Source organism: Malus sylvestris, chromosome 17, assembly GCF_916048215.2.
Source record: "Malus sylvestris chromosome 17, drMalSylv7.2, whole genome shotgun sequence".
Lineage (NCBI taxonomy): Eukaryota > Viridiplantae > Streptophyta > Magnoliopsida > Rosales > Rosaceae > Malus > Malus sylvestris.
Window position 1 is genome coordinate 29,623,895 of NC_062276.1, and position 18,398 is coordinate 29,642,292.

The 18,398-nt window shown below is 36.2% G+C and overlaps 1 protein-coding gene across 1 annotated transcript; it reads right to left on the reverse strand.

Annotated features, from left to right (window-relative positions):
• Window positions 1–10,832: 10,832 nt before the first annotated feature.
• LOC126610858 (putative polyol transporter 1) lies at window positions 10,833–13,505 on the reverse strand. The gene is made up of 3 exons (XM_050279008.1): window positions 13,298–13,505; window positions 12,755–13,101; window positions 10,833–11,918 (listed from the first exon to the last, which is right to left on the reverse strand). The coding sequence occupies exons 1-3, from the start codon at window positions 13,452–13,454 to the stop codon at window positions 10,833–10,835; spliced, it is 1,590 nt and encodes a 529-aa protein (XP_050134965.1). The 5' UTR covers window positions 13,455–13,505.
• Window positions 13,506–18,398: the final 4,893 nt, after the last annotated feature.

Sequence of the window (18,398 nt, forward strand, 5' to 3'; positions counted from 1 at the left end):
ACAGTGTATCTCCTACATCTACCTTAGATAATTACAATGTTCAAAGTGACTCTACTACTAGTTCATCTGTCTCGAATCCAACTGTCAGTGCTATCAACACTCACCCTATGGTTACTGGATCAAAAGCTGGAATGTACAAGCCCAAGGCATATTCAGTAGCCAAACATCCTCTTCCCATTGATCTTAAGTATGTTCCCAATACACACTTGCAGGCATCCAAATATGCTCATTGGAGATTTGCAATGTAAGAAGAATTCAATGCATAGCAATCCACTGGTACATGGTCCTTAGTCCCTGCCTCAAATTCTCATAATGTTGTTGGATGTAAGTGGTTGTTTCGAATTAAAAAGAAACCTAATGGCACTATAGATAGATATAAAGCTCGTTTTGTGGCAAAGGGATTTCATTAATAGACTAGTATTGACTATCAAGATACATTTAGTCCTGTAGCTAAACCAATAACCATAAAGGTTCTTAAATTAGTTGGATATAAGCAATGCTTTTCTTCATGGTGATTTAAAAGAAAATGTGTATATGGAACAACCTGTTGGTTTTATTGATCCCTTAATGCCTCATCATGTTTGCACGTTGAGAAAGTCCATATTTGGCCTAAAACAGGCACCAAGGGTTTGGTTTGACAAGTTATTTTAGGTCCTATATACTTTTGGTTTTGTTCAATCCTCTTCAGATGCCTCATTATTTGTCTTCAAATGACCTACCTTGGTAATAGTATTGGTATATGTAGATGATATCCTTGTTATAGGTCCCAATACTGCCTTATATCAATCTTTTATTCAAAAATTAAGTTATATCTTTCTAGTCAAAGATTTGGGGCCTTTACATTATTTTTTGGGGCTGGAAGTTCAAAGAACACCTAAGGGTATCTTTCTTCACCAAAGCAAGTATCTTCTTAATCTTCTTAAAAAGACAAATTTGGAAGGTTCTAAGCCTTGCTGCACTCCTCTCAGTTCCACCAAGCTTGATCATAGTGGTCATTTTCTGTCTAATCCCACTTATTACAGATCCATTATTGGTGGTCTCCAATATTTAAGTTGGACAATACCTGATCTTTCCTTTGTAGTGAATCGAATTTGCCAATTTATGCATACTCCCAGAGAACAACATATGCAAGCTGCTAAAAGAGTTATTCAATATTTGAAAGGTTCAATTTCTCAAGGAATTTGGTTTAAGAAGGGTCATCTTCATCTCATTGCATACTCGGATGCAAATTGGGCAGGTTGCATGTTCGATCATAGATCCACTAGTGGTTATAGTGTTTTTCTTGGTTCAAACTTACTCATCTGGAGTGCAAAGAAATAAGCTATTGTAGCTCGATCATCCACATAAGCTGAGAATCAGATCTTGGCACACACAGCTGCTGATATTGGTTTCTCTCTTAGTTATATTCCCAATTTATGAGCTATCTCTCTAGCTTCAAATCCTATTTTTCATGTATGAACTAAACATGTCGAAATAGATTATCACTATATTCGAGAGTTGGTTTTTGCAAATCTCATCAAAGTTCAGTTTGTTTGTAGTGAAGATCAGTTGGCTGATATTTACACCAAGTCCCTTTCCAAAAACAGGTTTTGTTACCTGAAGTCCAAGCTTCCAAATGGAGCTCTTGCTGAGTCCAATATTAGCTTGAGGGGGTGTATTGAGGCAATGCCTCATCATTAAAAGTTGTTAGTTTGTTATAACAGTAAATTGTTAGTTGAGAATAGGTGTGGTATAACATGTAATTAGTCATAGTTAGTTAAGGGCTTTGTTGTACAAAGCCAAGGGCTATATATACTCTCTATTGTAACAACATTATCAAGTAATGAGAAACATTTTTCTAACAATTCAATCTGTCTCTCTACATTTCTCTCTCTCTCTCTAAACTCTGTTTCTTACTCAAGAAGATATTGGTTTCTATACCAAACCATGCCGGCGTGTGAAACCACTCTATGATGCCTAAGTTAGAACTTTACTCATAGAGGTAAAGAGAAAGAAAAACTTTTAACCCTAATAAACTTAGTTGCAGCTGAAATATCATTAGGTACTTACGGTATCCGAGAGTTTCATTCCTCTTTTTGCTTCTAGTCGATTTAGGATAATGGCTCGTTCTAAGATAATTCCAAACAAGAGTGTTTTTTGAACTCTGACCATTTAAGACTAGGTGGGTGATACTACTTAGCCCATTTGGGAAAGCTAACTTCACATGCGAGCCATTTGCAAGAGCAATGACCATTTTATGGGTGGTGCTATATATCCACACAGTGGCGGCAAAGTTGGGTTTTAGCAGCAGAGCTGGGTTTTTTTTTTTTTTTTTTTTTTTTTTTTTTTTTTTTTTTTAGATTTTTGGAGAACGAAATCTGAAAGAAAAAAAAAGTAGTTGCAGAGCGGCGGAATTTGCGAAGAAGATGAAGGCTGATTAGTTTGATATTCCCTATACAGAACGGCAACAACTGAAGAAAATTAAAGCCAACATAAAACTCGCTGCACTGGTTCATCTCCGCCATAAATTTGATGCTCATCATAGTTCATATCTTATACAAACACATAGTTTGATTCGTGTGCAAAACATGATAGGCAATAGCATCAATTGACATAGGATAAGAATGATTAAAGCTATAAAATAAAAAAAATCCCAAATTATTGACCATGGACAAGTTGAGCAGCAAAAGGAAGAGGTTGTCGGTGGTGGCTTGCTTTGATGACGATTGTTGGATGCCTCTGCTTCCAGCAACGATACTCTCGATCTCCTGATTTTGATTCTGGTGGAGATGGTGGAGGTTAGCGTTGGGGTCGCCGGAAAAGGAAGGGATTGGGCGGGGTGTAGTTAGGGTTGACGGAGAAGAGGTATTGAGGTTGATATCTAAAGTGTTTGGTTGCTAGAATAGTAGATTTGCTGCTGTTTGGTTAGAGAGTTAAGAATGACAGCTGTCGTAATTTTATTAGGCCTCATAGTCTAGTGAGTAAAATTGGTACTAAATGGTGAGTACTCAAGTATTATCCTTTTTTTTTCTTTTAAGACCCCTACCGTATTTATCTTAAACTCTCACATTATTTATAAATATTGTATTACTTTTTACAAAATAATGTAAATATTGTTTAATGCTTATTTTACGATAAAAGAAATTCATCTAAATTCATCTAGGCTCTTTCCTAGATCTCGCCTAGGCACCTAGCTACTAGGCACCAATCCACTGTCTAACTAGCGCCTTTTTTTAGAATCTAATCCTAGCCAATTTAAGCTTATTACATTGGCTTTGATATTACCGCTTACAACCGCTTTGGTGGAGAGACTATTTTCTGCTATGAATATTGACTCAAAGCAACCGCTTCGATTGAACCTTGCACTCTTTTGAATTTTGCCCCTCCCCTAAGCAAATCCTAGCTTCACCACTGTATCCACACACCCATTTTTTTATCTCATACACCCTTTCAATTTTCGCATACTCACATGAAACATACATTTTCTCTAATACATCCATTTTCCCGGAAATTAATGAAAAGTTCTGTTTCGCTCAACAAACCTTACCCCCTCATTGGATTTTACGTCAAATTTTTTTGTAATTACCATCCGCGCCTCCTGCATGCACACACAAAAACTAAGGTGATATATATTTTGTATGTTATTTCTTCGATTAGGTTACATGTTAGAAATTCAGAGGATGACTAGTCGGAATCACTATTCGCTCGATCTATTAGACTCTTGCACGAAATTTCGAGACTCTAATCACAGTCATGCTCTAGAGCAAATATGGATATGGATAGAGTGCTTGTTGGAGAATCATCAACAATCTATGATAAATTTATATATGCTAATAAATAATATATACAAATAAATATTTTGACAGAGTATGAACAAAACGAAATAATATTAAACAGATAAATAGAAGATCAAGGCTTGCGTACCGCAATGTCCTTGAAACAAACTTTCCTCCCTACTCTGTGCTTGTAGTTCGATTGACATCTGCTTCACCTAGATTCAATGATCTAAATCGAGATTCTAACACTGGAAAACTAGACTTCTAGTGAATATCTTTGTAGTTCTCTTAGTAAGAAGGTTTTTGGATTATAGAAGGAGAATTTGTTTTTTCTGTGTTGCCATGCAGATAGATGTATATATAATTGATTTATGCTTGTTCACAACATGTATGAATATGAGATGCATCTTTTGGGAGACATCTTCTCAAAGGGGTGCTTTGCTCTTTGGTGTTCTTTCATCACTTCAGACTTAATCTAAAAAGATGAGTCTGTTAAATTAAAAATTAATTAATTAAATCCGAAATTAATTAAAAATAATTATTTAATGAATTTAATTAATAAAGCCCAAGCCCAAGACCTATCTTTTGATATTAATTATCAATTAATTAGCACACTCCAAAGCCTAAAACTCAAGATTTAGCCCAATTTTATTCTTCAAAGTACATCACTTCAATAACTTTCTAATAGGGACAAAACCTTATAAAATGAGAGATAGTGACCAATGTGGGACAATTTAGAATGATATTTCAACTCAAAATTTTCAACAGTGCTTCCTAAAAAATTGCACAAAGAAGTTTATTTCTCAGTAAAAATGGGTGGCATGGGAGAAAGCGGAGTGTTGAAAATCCTCGTGTTACAGAGCATCTACTCTTGTGCAGAGCATAAACTACCGGTATTATATATGTGTCATTCGGCGGTATTGTGTACGAGAAATCTTTCTTTTGTTAGTGAAAATTATGAATTTGATTATTTAATAGAAAAATTGCATAACATATTAATAGAAAAGTAGTTTGTTCTCCTTTCTTTAAATATTATGTTTTCTTAAAAAAATTACAATCTCATCACTCTACAACCATATTACATAAGTTTGAGGGTTATCATCAAATCTCTTTTCACACGTGAACATTTGAAATACAAAGAACAAACTATACAACCTATCCAACAACTGCTGCATATTTGAATTTGAATTACAATGCTCGACTATGGTTTGACATTAGATACCGAGAAAGATTGGATGATGTTAAGGGTTTGACTATTGTATGTGGATTTGTTAATAAATTTCAGTATTTAGAGTTAATTTCATCTTAAACTTGATGGTAATTAAAACAAACAAGGTAATTGACATTTAAAGTTTAGATTTGATGAAGAGTAAGGTTATATCGGTTCAAATAAATTTTTTTTATAAAAATTTTCCTTCATCAATGATTGAAGGGTTTGAACTTATCACCTTTTAAAATATACCGCTAATTTAAGAGCTAGTTTAGCATACCAAATCACATTTTCAAATCTGAGTTGTTCGAGTAATTCAATTAAATAGAATCCAAAGGTTTTTTTTTTCATTAATTATTCTTGTATGTGTAATAAACTTTTCTGGATACAATTTTTATTTCAATATCTAGGGCTTTAATTTCTTTTTTTGCAGAAGGAGAAAGACGTTGCATTGCTTTATGTTAGAGTTTTTGGAACAATAATGGATTCAATGGACGTCTATGGGTCTGGCTATTCAATACAACACACAACATCGGATTTTCTCTTAATGGAAACCCAAGAATGCTCGTCGAAGTGGATTCTCTATTAATTACACACCAAATCCAGTTTGAGGTTACCTCATATATGAGAAAATTTTCAGTTTGCTAGAAACGCAGTCCAATAAACAAAGTGTCTATAATACAATTTGTTAGATTTTTTTCTTCCCAATGTCCAACTAATTGTATTATTACACTTATTATACTGGGCAGTAAACCCAGTACAACGGAAAATCTCTCCATATACATGGACAAAAGTCTCAAACTTAATGCTCATGGATTCTTAAAATCGAAATTCATATAACTAGATAAATAAAAGTAGAAACAAACAAAGTTGCCTTTGTTGTAAGCATAATTTAATGAATGATTATGGAGGCTATAGAGAGAGAAAGGTGCGACAATAGTAGAGAGAAAAGAGAGATGTGTATTTGTGGGTGTGTTCTATTCCACACCATTGTGCCTTTATTTATAATAGTAGGATAGGTAAAATCCTTACCCTTTTAGGATTACAACTCTTATATAAAATACATATCAGGCACTTGAAGAATGTAAAAAACTGTGACCGAAATTCCCATGACCAAAACCTAATCCGGGAACAGTAAACTACGCCCCATAACTGTGCATTCCCAAACTGTCCGAATAATGGGACAATTCAAGGATCAATTGGACCATAGTCATATGCTTTCATAGCCATGTGCGAAATCCAACTAATCCTCAAACGGGAAACTAAGTTCATTTTGAAAAAACGCGCACGAAGTTAGTTACTAATAACTCTGTACAACACAAAACAATTTTGTTCATGATGTACACAATAGTTTATATACAAACAATTTAACACGCCATAATTTAAAAATAAATTAAATAATTTAAAATTTAAAAACCAAAGAACATACCTCCAATTTCGTTTTTCACTAATCGATAATCATATACAACAGTTCTATAGAAAACAAATTTAATGGCGTTAATATGAATTCACAATGAAATTTTCAAATACAAAATGAAAGCACATACCAAATAGAGTAGGATAGATCGATTTAGGGAGAGATGATGAAGATTGAGATGATGGGAGTATTAGAGGATGGATTTGATAGTAATGGAAGGAGGAAGGCTGATTTTTTGCAATGGCAGAGACAATTGTTGCAAAATTTGCAGTTTCTACCTTTACAGCTGAGCAATTTGATTATAAACACGAACTCTTTGTGCGATGAAACCTCCGTCGTGCAAAACATATACCGTCGAAAATTGGCGCGAAATCTACCTGCATTTTTTTGCCACTTTGCGCGACGAATATTTTTGTGTGATGACAGGTTCACCACCTAAATGCTAAAGCGATGGAGGACATTGAATTTAAATATTTATTTGAAAATTTGAAGCTTATGTCAACAAAGAGTTTATTGTGTAATTGATTTAGTAATAAAAAACTTAAATCAACTTAAGTTAACCAAATAAATCAAATTAACCAACTAATCAATTAAACTGAAAATTTAATTCAAATACTTATTAAAGAAATAATTAAAAACATCATCCTCAAATACATAAATATAAACATATGTTATTCATCCACAACACTTAATTAACACTTCTACTCCACTAGTCCGTTAGGATTTCCTAATTCTACGTGTCGCTAGATGTTAGGCCACCACTGTCGGTAATGCATCATGAACATCTCATAAATCAACTTCATCAAGCGTTGATCCGTAATATAAATAATATAGTTACATTGTGACACAAAAAATAATTACAAATTATGCGTTATAATATACTATTTAACAAAAATAATTATTATTTTACTAATTTACCCTTACTGATAATTCATCGAACATAGACTTCTTCAGGTCCTCGGGCAAATTGTTCCAAGACGCCCGCTCCATAAAACAGTTGTTCCGCACTAGTACCCGAATGCTGTGCATAAGCTTCGCATTTGTCGTCATATTCAATCCCCTCATATCATCATAAATGATTCGCTTACGTTGTGCACTTTCGTCCTTTTGAGCCCGCACCGATCTCTGGGTTTTTTTATTTGCAGTATCTGTGGAAACAAAACATAAATTTCAAAATCAAAGTAAGTGATTCACCCAAAATTGTTTTTCCAAAAATATAAAAATTACATCCACAAAAATTTAATTATTACCCTTCCCAAATCCTTCTCCCTTACATTGCTTAGTTATGAGAGCAACGGAATCGGCCATTTCACCAAAATAAAAACAAGACCTTAGGATATTTTTTTTGGGGGAGGGGGGTTGAGGATAAAGAAAACGGGAGGAAATTTAGGGTTGTGGGAAAACCAATGTGAGAAAAAGTTAAAGTGAAACTATACTTTTAAATAACCTGTACGACCTTGCGAGATGAAAATTTGACCGCAAAACATGGTCCCAAAAACCATGCGCAACGAAACCTTTGTCACATAAAGTACATAGTAAATACAACGAGTTCAATGTGCACTAACCACTTTAGAGCCCTTCACCTGATAAAATTTCTCGCGTAATGTTTACGCAGGAAATTCTTCGTCATGTGACTATTTGGTGCCAAAAAACTCCTTACCCGCATTTACTTGAAGGCCTTTGCATGATGAATGTTTTTATTCATTGAGAAAAGGTACCTTGCGTGGCAAAAATCCTTCGTCTCGCATATTTTTCCACATTTGACTGACATATTATTGTTTTCATCACTCAAATGCACTTTAGGTGACAAAAGTTTTCCACATTGGACTGTCGTAGGGCAAGATTTTAGTGCCAACAAAAAATTTGGCGCGCAAGTCATTGTGGCTTGCGAGACGAAACAATGATTCGCTGGCTAAGTTCAATTTGCCCGACGGACAATTTCATTTACTAATGGTTTCGTTGGTTTTAACAAAGGACCACGCCGATGTGTTAAAAAACGAGCAGAAACACATTTGCTCGACGATTGAGTGAAGGTGCCCATCGGGCAAACACTACTTCACCAATTAGGTCTATGCATTCTTTTTTATTCCCATTCTCCTTTCCATCTCCCCTCGGCGGCTGTTGTTTCTCCCTACATCTCTCTCTCTCTCTCTCTCTCTTTCTCTCTCTCTCTCTCTCTCTCTCTCTTATACACAAACACCCTACACTCTCCTCCATCTCTTCCTCTCCCAATTGATTGAAGATTAGTTTATTTTTATTTGTTGATTAATTTTCTCTTCAAATGTGTGATTAATTAATTTAGTATCTATTAAAAAGGAATCATGCAAGGAGCCTAACGAGGAAGGACGCTCTACTTACCATTTGATGTATAATATAATATAATATATTATATTATATTATATTATATTATATTTTGTTCTTGAGTAGTCTTCGAGGAGACTTAAATCTAGTTAAACTTGAATGATATCTTAAGACTATTGGTGATTCATTTTCACCAAATGGTCATCATATATATCGTATAGCTAGCTACGACCATAGGTTTATTGCAGGTACTAATATTTCCAGTAAAATCTAGATTCGTTAATAGACCCTAGTCATTGATCAGGTAAATGCCACTTCACCTGCTTGCTATACACTTGAATTACTTTGAGTGTGAATGGAATTTACATTCTTTGATATGACAAGCGATGTGGTATAAACTTGATTACTGTTATGGTAGTGTTATATGTTTTATAGTTTTGACTATATATATGATTTCAAAACGAGGGTTATTATATTCAAATGATTTTAACTAGATAAACTTGATCCACTCACACTTTATTTTATCGACCCCTCAGGACATAGTGAGAACAAGGATAACCCAGGAAGTGAAGAGTAGGCTTGGCAGTGAGACCTTCACCTTCGTATTTTGGTGATGAGTCCCTTACTACAGTTTATTCTAGTATATAATAATTGCATGATTGTACACTTGATTATGTATGACACTACATTGTTTTGTGTTAACTGTTGTGTGAGGCTACTATCAGCTTTGGTGTAATGTGATAAGGATGAGATTACATCCCCGAACATGTGTCCCCAAGTGGGGAGGTTGATGAGGTTTGCTTAGTAGACTGTTTTGATTATTAATAAAGAACAGTTTGGTTCAATTTCATTCACATCATAATTATCTTACGATGGCTTTCATCACTAAGTCGGCTTGTGACGTCATCTTATGATGGGTTCATGTGGTCAATTTAGTGGCGGACAACATATTACGGCCTTGTAACTTGTGTTATTGGGGTTAGAGTGTGTCACTGAATTTTCATGCCTAGCGCGTGGACAACACAAAGGGTAATGTTAGGGAGACCAAATTTGGAGACTAAATTTATAAACTAAATGATGTGTCACCAATAAGAATAAACACGTTTATCAATGTATAAGTAATAAACCAATCATCAACTTTTATGTCCTTTAGTTTTCAAAACTTTGTCTATAAATTTAGTCTTCCTGGCCTTACTCCAACACAAATAAAGTGACATAGAGCACAGGTGGCCGTCGAGCATCATACATGGAGCAACCTGCTCTGATACCATATAGAAATATGATTCCCTGATTGTGTGATACAATATATATATATAGGGTTTGACAAAACCCATACGAGACGAATTCCTAAAATAATTACTCTAAAAATTTACTTTCTTGCAATTACGGAGAAGATTCTAAATTAACTAAATGTTCTAACAAGAACAAACAATTATATATTAAACACATCTACCAAACATATCGATAGAACATCTTGTTACTTAACAAAGAAAATAAGATGTCTGAGACTCTGAACTTTTCCAAAAGGTGAGAGTGAGCACAGAACTTGTGTGCTCGATCGATCTTGATGATGAAGATTTTGTGTCCACTAGAAAATGTTAGAAGGGACGCTAGGATCAGAGAGAAGAATAAAAGGAGAGTCGATAAGCGAAGGTGAGGGTTTACGGGTAAGTCAATGGATGTCTAGGTAGACTGGGGTTTTCATGTGCTATGTTTAGTGATTTTTATAGAAGGATAATGCTAGGTAGCAAACTTTTAAACCAAATTTTGCAAACCAAATGATGTATCGTCAATAGGAGTTAAGCATGTTAATCAACACGTAAGTAATAATCCAACCATAAACAACCGTATCATTTGGTTTACAAAATTTGGTTTGAAAATTGGGTTCCTTGGGATTATTCTTCTTTAAAGTATAGAATTTAATATAATGGCTGGAGCGATTGCTCGAGATCTATGTCTCACTAAAGATGAAAACCAAAAGTTTTCACAATTTTCAACTTCACTACATACCAAACAAGTTTTTGGGTTTTAATGAAAATTATTCTTATAGATGTAAGTACAGTTGCATATAACTGAAATATATGAGATAAAGGAATTGATCATCATCATAAAGTGCATTAAACATTGATTAAGCATTGCCCTTCTATTCCTAATGGATTTGAGCCTTGTTGTCGTCACCCAAACCATGATCAACTTGGTTAGTCTTGTTAAGCATGGCATTGGCTTCTCTCCACTTGTGGTATTTACCAAACAAGACCTCCATATCTTCAAGGGATCGACCCTGCGTTTCTGGATACAACGTATAAAAGAAGACCCAACTAAGCGCAGCAATTCCCGCGTAAAGAAAGAAAGCCCCACCAATCGTGATGGCCTTATACAATGAAATAAAAGTCATGGAGATGACCCCGCTCGTCACCCTGTTTACGGCCACCCCCATACTGCACCCTTGCGCGCGCAACTGCAACGGAAAGATCTCAGAGCTGTAGACCCACGTGATGGGTCCCAACCCGATGGAGAAAAAAGCGACGATGAATAGTACCATAGCGATGCACAACCCGACGGCCCACGGGACCTTGCTGTGGGATTGATCAACGACCGTAAGACCCACACCGAGCAGTGTAAAAGAAACTACCATTCCACCCACGCTGCTCAAAAGCAAAATACGACGTCCGAACCGATCAACTTGAAATGTTGCCACCAAGATTGCAATGGTCTTGACAAATCCAACAGCCACAGTTGCAAGTAGCTTGTCATTGTAAGAAGTGATTCCCGCCTTCTCGAAGATCCTAGGGCTGTACAAAACCACAGAGTCTGTACCCGACAATTGTTGAAAGAAGTGGATACCAAGGGCTGCTATTAAAATGTGGCGAACGGCCGGCGTGGGGCGGAGGAGCAATTCCTTCCATATACCTTCACCTTGGCTGCGTTTAGAAACCTGAACGACCTCATCCTTTGAGTCTTTGGGGATTCCTGCAGCTTCTTTAATCTCGTCTAGTCTGAGCTGTGATTCCTCTTCAGAAGATGATGTTTTATTTAGTACTCGCTTGGCGTCTCCGAGTCTCCCTTGCATGACGAGCCAACGTGGTGACTCAGGCATGGCTAAAACGCCGAGGGCTAGAAAAACTGAGGGAATTACGCCGATGCCGAGCATGATCCTCCAGTTCAAGTGGATTGGGAGCTTGGCTAAGGCAAAGTTGGATACGTACCCCAGTAATATACCAACGTTAACAAACACCTACATATTTTCAAAATGATCAATTCTATTAATATAAACTCCACGTGCATGCATGTGAGAGGTTTACGAAACAATAAATAGGGTGGTGCTATCTACACATCCATTAGTATTTTTCACACACCTCTTGTTAATTTTCGTCTTTTGATATTCTTTAGTTCATTTGATCTTGCGGTCGATAATTCAGAGGGTGTGTATGGAAAGTAAAATATGGTGTGGATAGCGCCACCCAGTAGATATTTCAGGAAAATTCTAGGGTGAGCACATTTTTATATGACATTTGTGCACTATCTAATGTGGCAAGTGATGTGTACATGTCACATTAATTAATGAATTTTTCTCATTGAATGGTGGTTGTATACATCACTTACCACATGAGATGATACACTAATGTGTATTTTTTGGGTGGTGCTATTCACACTCTTTTTTACCATCTCACACATTCTCTCAATTTTTGGCCGTCAGATCGAATGAATTGAAGAAAACCAGTGGACAAAAACTAACAAGAGTGTGTGGGAGGTAAAAAGGGGTGTATGAATAACACTCCCTTAGTTTTTACGAGGAAATTGTTAGAATATCACTTTTTTTTACCATATTTTTATACCCCTTCGGACGTGGCAAGTGATGGTTTAAATGCCACATCAATTAATGAATTTATCTTATTGAATGTTCATTGTATGCACCACTTGTCACATGAGATGATACATAAATGTGATATAAATATATGGTCTCGCAAGCATAACTTTTTTCAAATACTTAGATGCTTATATTTACGCCTTGGCTAATAACAAGAATAGTTACTATATTATATGATAATATAACGTGGTAATGAAACAAACCTCGGGGAAAGATGTGAGGAAGCCACGAAACGAGGCCGGAGAGATCTCGGCGGTGTAGACAGGAGCTATCATAAGAGCATAGCCAACCCCAACTCCGGCAATGAATCTACCGAACATGAGGAAGGCATAGTTCGGGGCAAAACCCATGAGGAGAGCTCCAATAAAGAAGATTGTTCCGGCAAGTACTATGGTGTACCGGCGTCCAATCCAGTCAGAGGTTTTACCAGCCAAGGCTGAGCCAATGAGAGAGTATATGTTCAAGGTACCGTTAAGAACTTCAACTTGAACGTCGCTGATATTGAGGTTTTCTTTGATGAAGAGAGACGCTCCACTCATTACACCAATATCTGTAAATAAATTTGAAATAAGCATGCGTCGCAGGTGGAGAAGTTTCTTCCAAAACAAAAAGAGTAGGAACGGAGAATGGCGGATTGCAATAGTAAGATAATATTTTTAATCAAATAGGAACAGGAATGGAGAATAAGTGTATCATTAGAGAACCACAACCACTAACAATATCCATGAGTTTTAAGGAACAATTACCATAACCCAGTAAGATCGACGTCATCGAAGCCAAAACAGCACAGGCAACAGCGAACTTCTTTGTCTTGGGTTTCTTTGGGGGATCAAAGTCTGCAATACTATTCTGGGGTTGGCCGGAGACGACGTTATTTTCTGCTCTCTGGTCAGCCATTTCCATCTCTATAGAGCTAGATAAATTAATAGAGACAGAGAGAGACAGAGAGACAAACAGATAACTTATCAGAGAGAAATGAGATCACTTAACACAGAGATAGAGAGAATTAGATACGAGGAATGAGTTATTAATCAAGTACCATTTATACAAATTATATCCATTTGTCCGAAATGTTGTTGTTCATGGAAACAAACACCGTCATCCAGTACTGTTATCAATCAATGAACAGATTTGAATTATCTTAATTCTAGAACACAACTTAGTTAATTAGTTCTTATATACCAAAGCAACAAAATAAAAAAACTGAAATATGGTTCCATATTTAGTGTCATTTCAGGCACGCAACTATATATGCGCAAAAACTGTGTGATATTGTTGCGCCATCAGAAAATTGGGGTTGCTCTACGAAACCTTGCCCTTAGGAAATAACTAGTTCGTAGGGTGAATTTGGTCAACATTCACTTCTACATTTTACAGTTTTCGCGACGAATGACACTTGGTCGCAAAAGGTAAAATTTCGTCGCATAAGTTATTAGGCGAAGAAATATTTGTCGCACATAGGTCATGAAAAAAAAATTTGTGAGACAAAATAATGAAATTTGTCGCACAACAAATGACTATGCGTTGAAAAAATGATTTGTCGCATTAAATGTAACAGAACAAAGAGCTTAATTTGTCGTGTGAAATACAACGAGGCAAAAGTATGTTGTTATATCGTACTCATGTGGGGACGAAAAAGTTGCGTTAGTAAAGCATTGCGCAACGAAACGTTTCGTCTAGTAAATGTTCATGCAACAAAATTGGAGTCATTTTAACATTATTTAATTGTTACAAGTTTGTCGTATGCATATTACTATTATGCGACGAATATGGTTGTGGCATTTACTGTTACACGACGAAAGGTTTCGTTGCGTAAAGTTTAATATACATATTTTTTTTCTTTTGGGTTCTGACAACATTTTTTTAAATTAAAACAACAATTTTTTTAAAAAATTAAATTGTAACAATAATTTATAAAAAAAAAGTTAATTGCATTTTTTAATTACATTGTAAAATAATTAATAAATTTGTTTTATTTATAATATAAAGAAAAATGTACGTACAATTTCAAAAGTTTTAAAAGTAAGGGAAACAGAAAATCTACAATAAAAAGGTTTGACAAGTCTACTGCGCCAATGGTGGCAGGCTGCTGGAAAGGCTTAGAGGTCAACTGGTCGAGGTACTAGCTCTGTTCCGGGTAGAGGGGCTCGGAGGTGGACGGGGCAACACCTAGTGGGACAAGCTGATGGCTTGTATGATCAGAGACATCTAACTCTAGGTGTACATGAATTCACTCCTTAGGTGTTGCCCACTTCTTGCGTCAATGTTGTGACTTTGTCCTTTAAATATGTCGATGAAGAGGCCCAATGTCTCGCTCTCGGGCATTCCCCATCTCCCAGCTATACTTCCTCGGCCTCCGATCAAGGGTCTAATCCAAGATCTCTGTTAGGCTTTGAAACCCTACATCCTTGGGCAGATCCACAACCTCAATCGTGGTGTCTAGAGGAAGCTGGGAGGCGGTCTTTTGAAGAACAGACTGGCTCTTCTCTACCATCGCCGCCTGTGACAAAAAGAAAGGAAATATTAAAAATATTTAATATTTAATTTAATTTTTAAAATAGTTGGAAGTGTAAGAGAGTAATAAGAATTTAGCTATACTAACATGCAGTTGCTCGGTCAACTTATCCCCGGGTTGAACATAAATGTCCTTGAAGACGTCAATCTCGGGGAGTTTTAAATCATCTTGGACAGAAAAAGTTAAGAAAAATGTTAGTGCACAAAAAAAGAAATAAATATTTGTCACATATAAAAATTGGAATATGAAAAGTTTTATTACTTGCCGTCGAGCCTTCATCCTATATGAGAAGGGCCTCGATCCCGACTAGTCGAATCTTCTTGTCTCGGTTGATCTTGTTGGACTTCTCCGTCTTCTGTTATACACAAAATGAACGTATTAGTTGTAATATTTGAAGAAAATATATTAAAAAAATTAATTACCATAAGAATTATAAAAAAAAACAATAGTTAATTAAGGCGTAATAACAGACGTACCATAGAGGACTCATCCTGAAAATGGTAGCAGAGCCACGCCCATTCCTCTAGGCGTTCCTCCAACTCTAGCGGGACACCCTTTAGGGGAGCGACCCCTGGATCATTAAACAACTCAAATCGTTTGTGGAGTTCACTCTTACATTGCTTGTAGCGGTCAGTGAAGAGTCTTTTTAGGTGGGTGGCCATGGACTCGTTAATGTTGCCGAAATTGTAGTATGTCTATAATTTAACAAATATAAACATAGTATTAAATATTACGTAATTTATTAGTATAATATATATATATAACAAATATAAAATAGTTGGATACTTACCGACAAACAATCGCAAACATCTGCCTTCTGACTCTTCGGCCAAGATTTCCACCATATAGGGCAAAAGGTTCAAACGACGTGCCAAACGTCATGGACCAAAGTGTTATGCCACTAGTCTTATCCGATCATGATACAATTGTTGATCACCTGGGTGACCTTCGCTGTCTTCAACTATTGGCAAGGGCATTAGGTGTTTTTCTTAGCTAGAAAAAAAAAATTATAGTTAGTCAAACATACTCTAAAATTCTACCGAAATTTCGGCAAAACCTGCCCTATAATTATAGCGTTTCCCAAACCTTGCAAATAGTAATAACCAATATTTCATATCCACATTCCGGAATGCACAGTTACGTGATGTTGTTTACAGCTCCATCGGATTAGATTTTGACGTGAGACAATTCTGGCAACATCTTTCTACAATTCTTCAAGTGCACGATGTATATATAATCAATAGGTAATCAACTCATAATAAGAATATAAGAGATATTCCTAGATCTACTAGAATTTACACAATCACATTCTTAATCTAATAGGACTGCAACACTCCCCCTTGAGTGTGTAAATACTCAAGTAAATTGCACACTAGGTCTTCAGTGATGAAGTAAGTACAGTTGATGAAGTCGTTAGCATAATGAGCGAATGCAAGTCTCAAATCAACAGAAGAATGCATAAAAGGTAAAACTCACAAACCTCGCTATGGTAAAACCCAAGGTGGGAGAAAAACCCACAGGCTAAGGAGAAAAGTGAGAAGTTGCATTAAGTCAAAATTATATGTCTTCTAGACGCAAGTAGAAAAGCTCACAAGGGTATGATCAACTCAGAATAGGTGCCTTGTTAAAACTTAGTTAGGTAGCAAAAACCCAGTGGGAAAATACTCCTAATCTTAGGGAAAAAAAGTACATTAAGATCAAGTAAATATACTTCTGGATACTCCCCTTAAGTTTGACAGAACTTCCAAATGAGAACTATAAGCATTGCATGCGAATAGTTAGGCATACCAACTCCTCGAACAAGCTTCTGGAAGGTTGACTTCGACAATGACGTCGTGTAGAGGTCGGCAAGATTGTATGGGATCAGGTTACATGACTTCGATCTCCTTATGCTTTGCTGATGTAGATGTAGACATAATATGTCTTTGCGATGACTTCATTAATGTATCATGGCTTGGTCGAGTTGATACATGTGGCATAATCTTCATGGATTGTTGTTGGGACTCAACAATGGATGCAAAATAGCAAGTACTTCAAAATGCTCAACAAGAACTCCTAACCATGTCTTACTTGTGGTGTAGTGACGTGAGGTGAATCTTGGAACAATTCGAAGATTTTGCAACTAAAGTCATATCGAGGATCAAGGAGTTGGATCTGCTCGAGATGCGTTAGGATTTGCCCTCGTAGTACCTTCAGGGTACGTCTTTAATACCAATTCAGTGGATGCGTGTAGGCGCGATGCTGCATCTTTACTACTAGATCAATAGCGAAGGAGATGTCTAGTCCAAATACAATGAGCTAAGTACAACGAAGTGCAAAGTTAAACTTAGATATGGAATTTCAGATTCCATAACCTCTTCAAGGGTCCCATTTGCATATAATGTATGCACGATCATAGGTATACTCAAAGATAACATATTCAGGGTGTAGTTCGATTGGTAAACCAATGTACTGTCATAACAACGCTTGAGCTTCAGGTCAAGGCATAAACGAGTTTTTCTAAGATCCTTCATCTTAAATTCCATCTTCAGGTGCGAGGTAATTTTCTCAAGCTTTTCCGGAGTCTTAGTGAGATGTATGTCAAATACATAAATTGTAACTCTAGCAATTCGGAATAAGACTTCATAGTTTAACATGCAAGGGCATAATTCATATCCCTGACTAGTCAAATAATCACTTAGACGGGTATACCACATCCGTCGGATTGTAAGTGAACACCTCAAACAAGTTAAGAGGGTGTTCCGTGTAATTCTTCGGGAACTTACATGTCAATCTTCGTATCTATATCCCCATGGAGAAAACACCAACCACATTTCATAATGCTGCTATCAATCACATGACGTTTGAGAGAAACCTTGCGTTGTAAGGTGTGCATCATATCGCATTATTTCATTCATCTCATAACGCTTCCTTTCCCACTTGTAACATAATATGGTTACCTTGGGCAGTGTAGGAACAACAGGTCCAAATACACTTTGGTAAGGAATTTAACCTAGATTGTAATTTTTGTTGTCCAATCTATTCTATGTTGTCACTTAATCAACGGAACACGGTTCGATATTGTCGTTTTTCATTTATGTCGGTAGCTACCATATAAGTGAAAAAATCATCGATGGTAATCTCATTTCAATTCTATTTTCTCATCCAAACTAGTATACTAGACCAAGAACTTCAAGTCTTGGGAGTAATCCGGATTAATCTCATAAGATGAAAATGATTTGAGACAGCGATCGAGCATAGATTCATTGTTGTGCCATGTCTTCACTTTCTAAAGAAGTGAATCCTATGAACTGAATGATATGTTATGCTCCAAGCCAAGATAAATTGATTGG

What these genes read in the sequence shown, in the direction of transcription:
- LOC126610858 (XM_050279008.1), bottom strand. Translation starts at nt 13,454, where the DNA reads ATGGAAATGGCTGACCAGAGAGCAGAAAATAACGTCGTCTCCGGCCAA. An exon ending in GTCGATCTTACTGGGTTATG is followed by an intron (nt 13,102 to 13,297) that starts GTAATTGTTCCT and finishes ATTTATTTACAG; the next exon opens with ATATTGGTGTAATGAGTGGA. An exon ending in TCCTCACATCTTTCCCCGAG is followed by an intron (nt 11,919 to 12,754) that starts GTTTGTTTCATT and finishes GAAAATATGTAG; the next exon opens with GTGTTTGTTAACGTTGGTAT.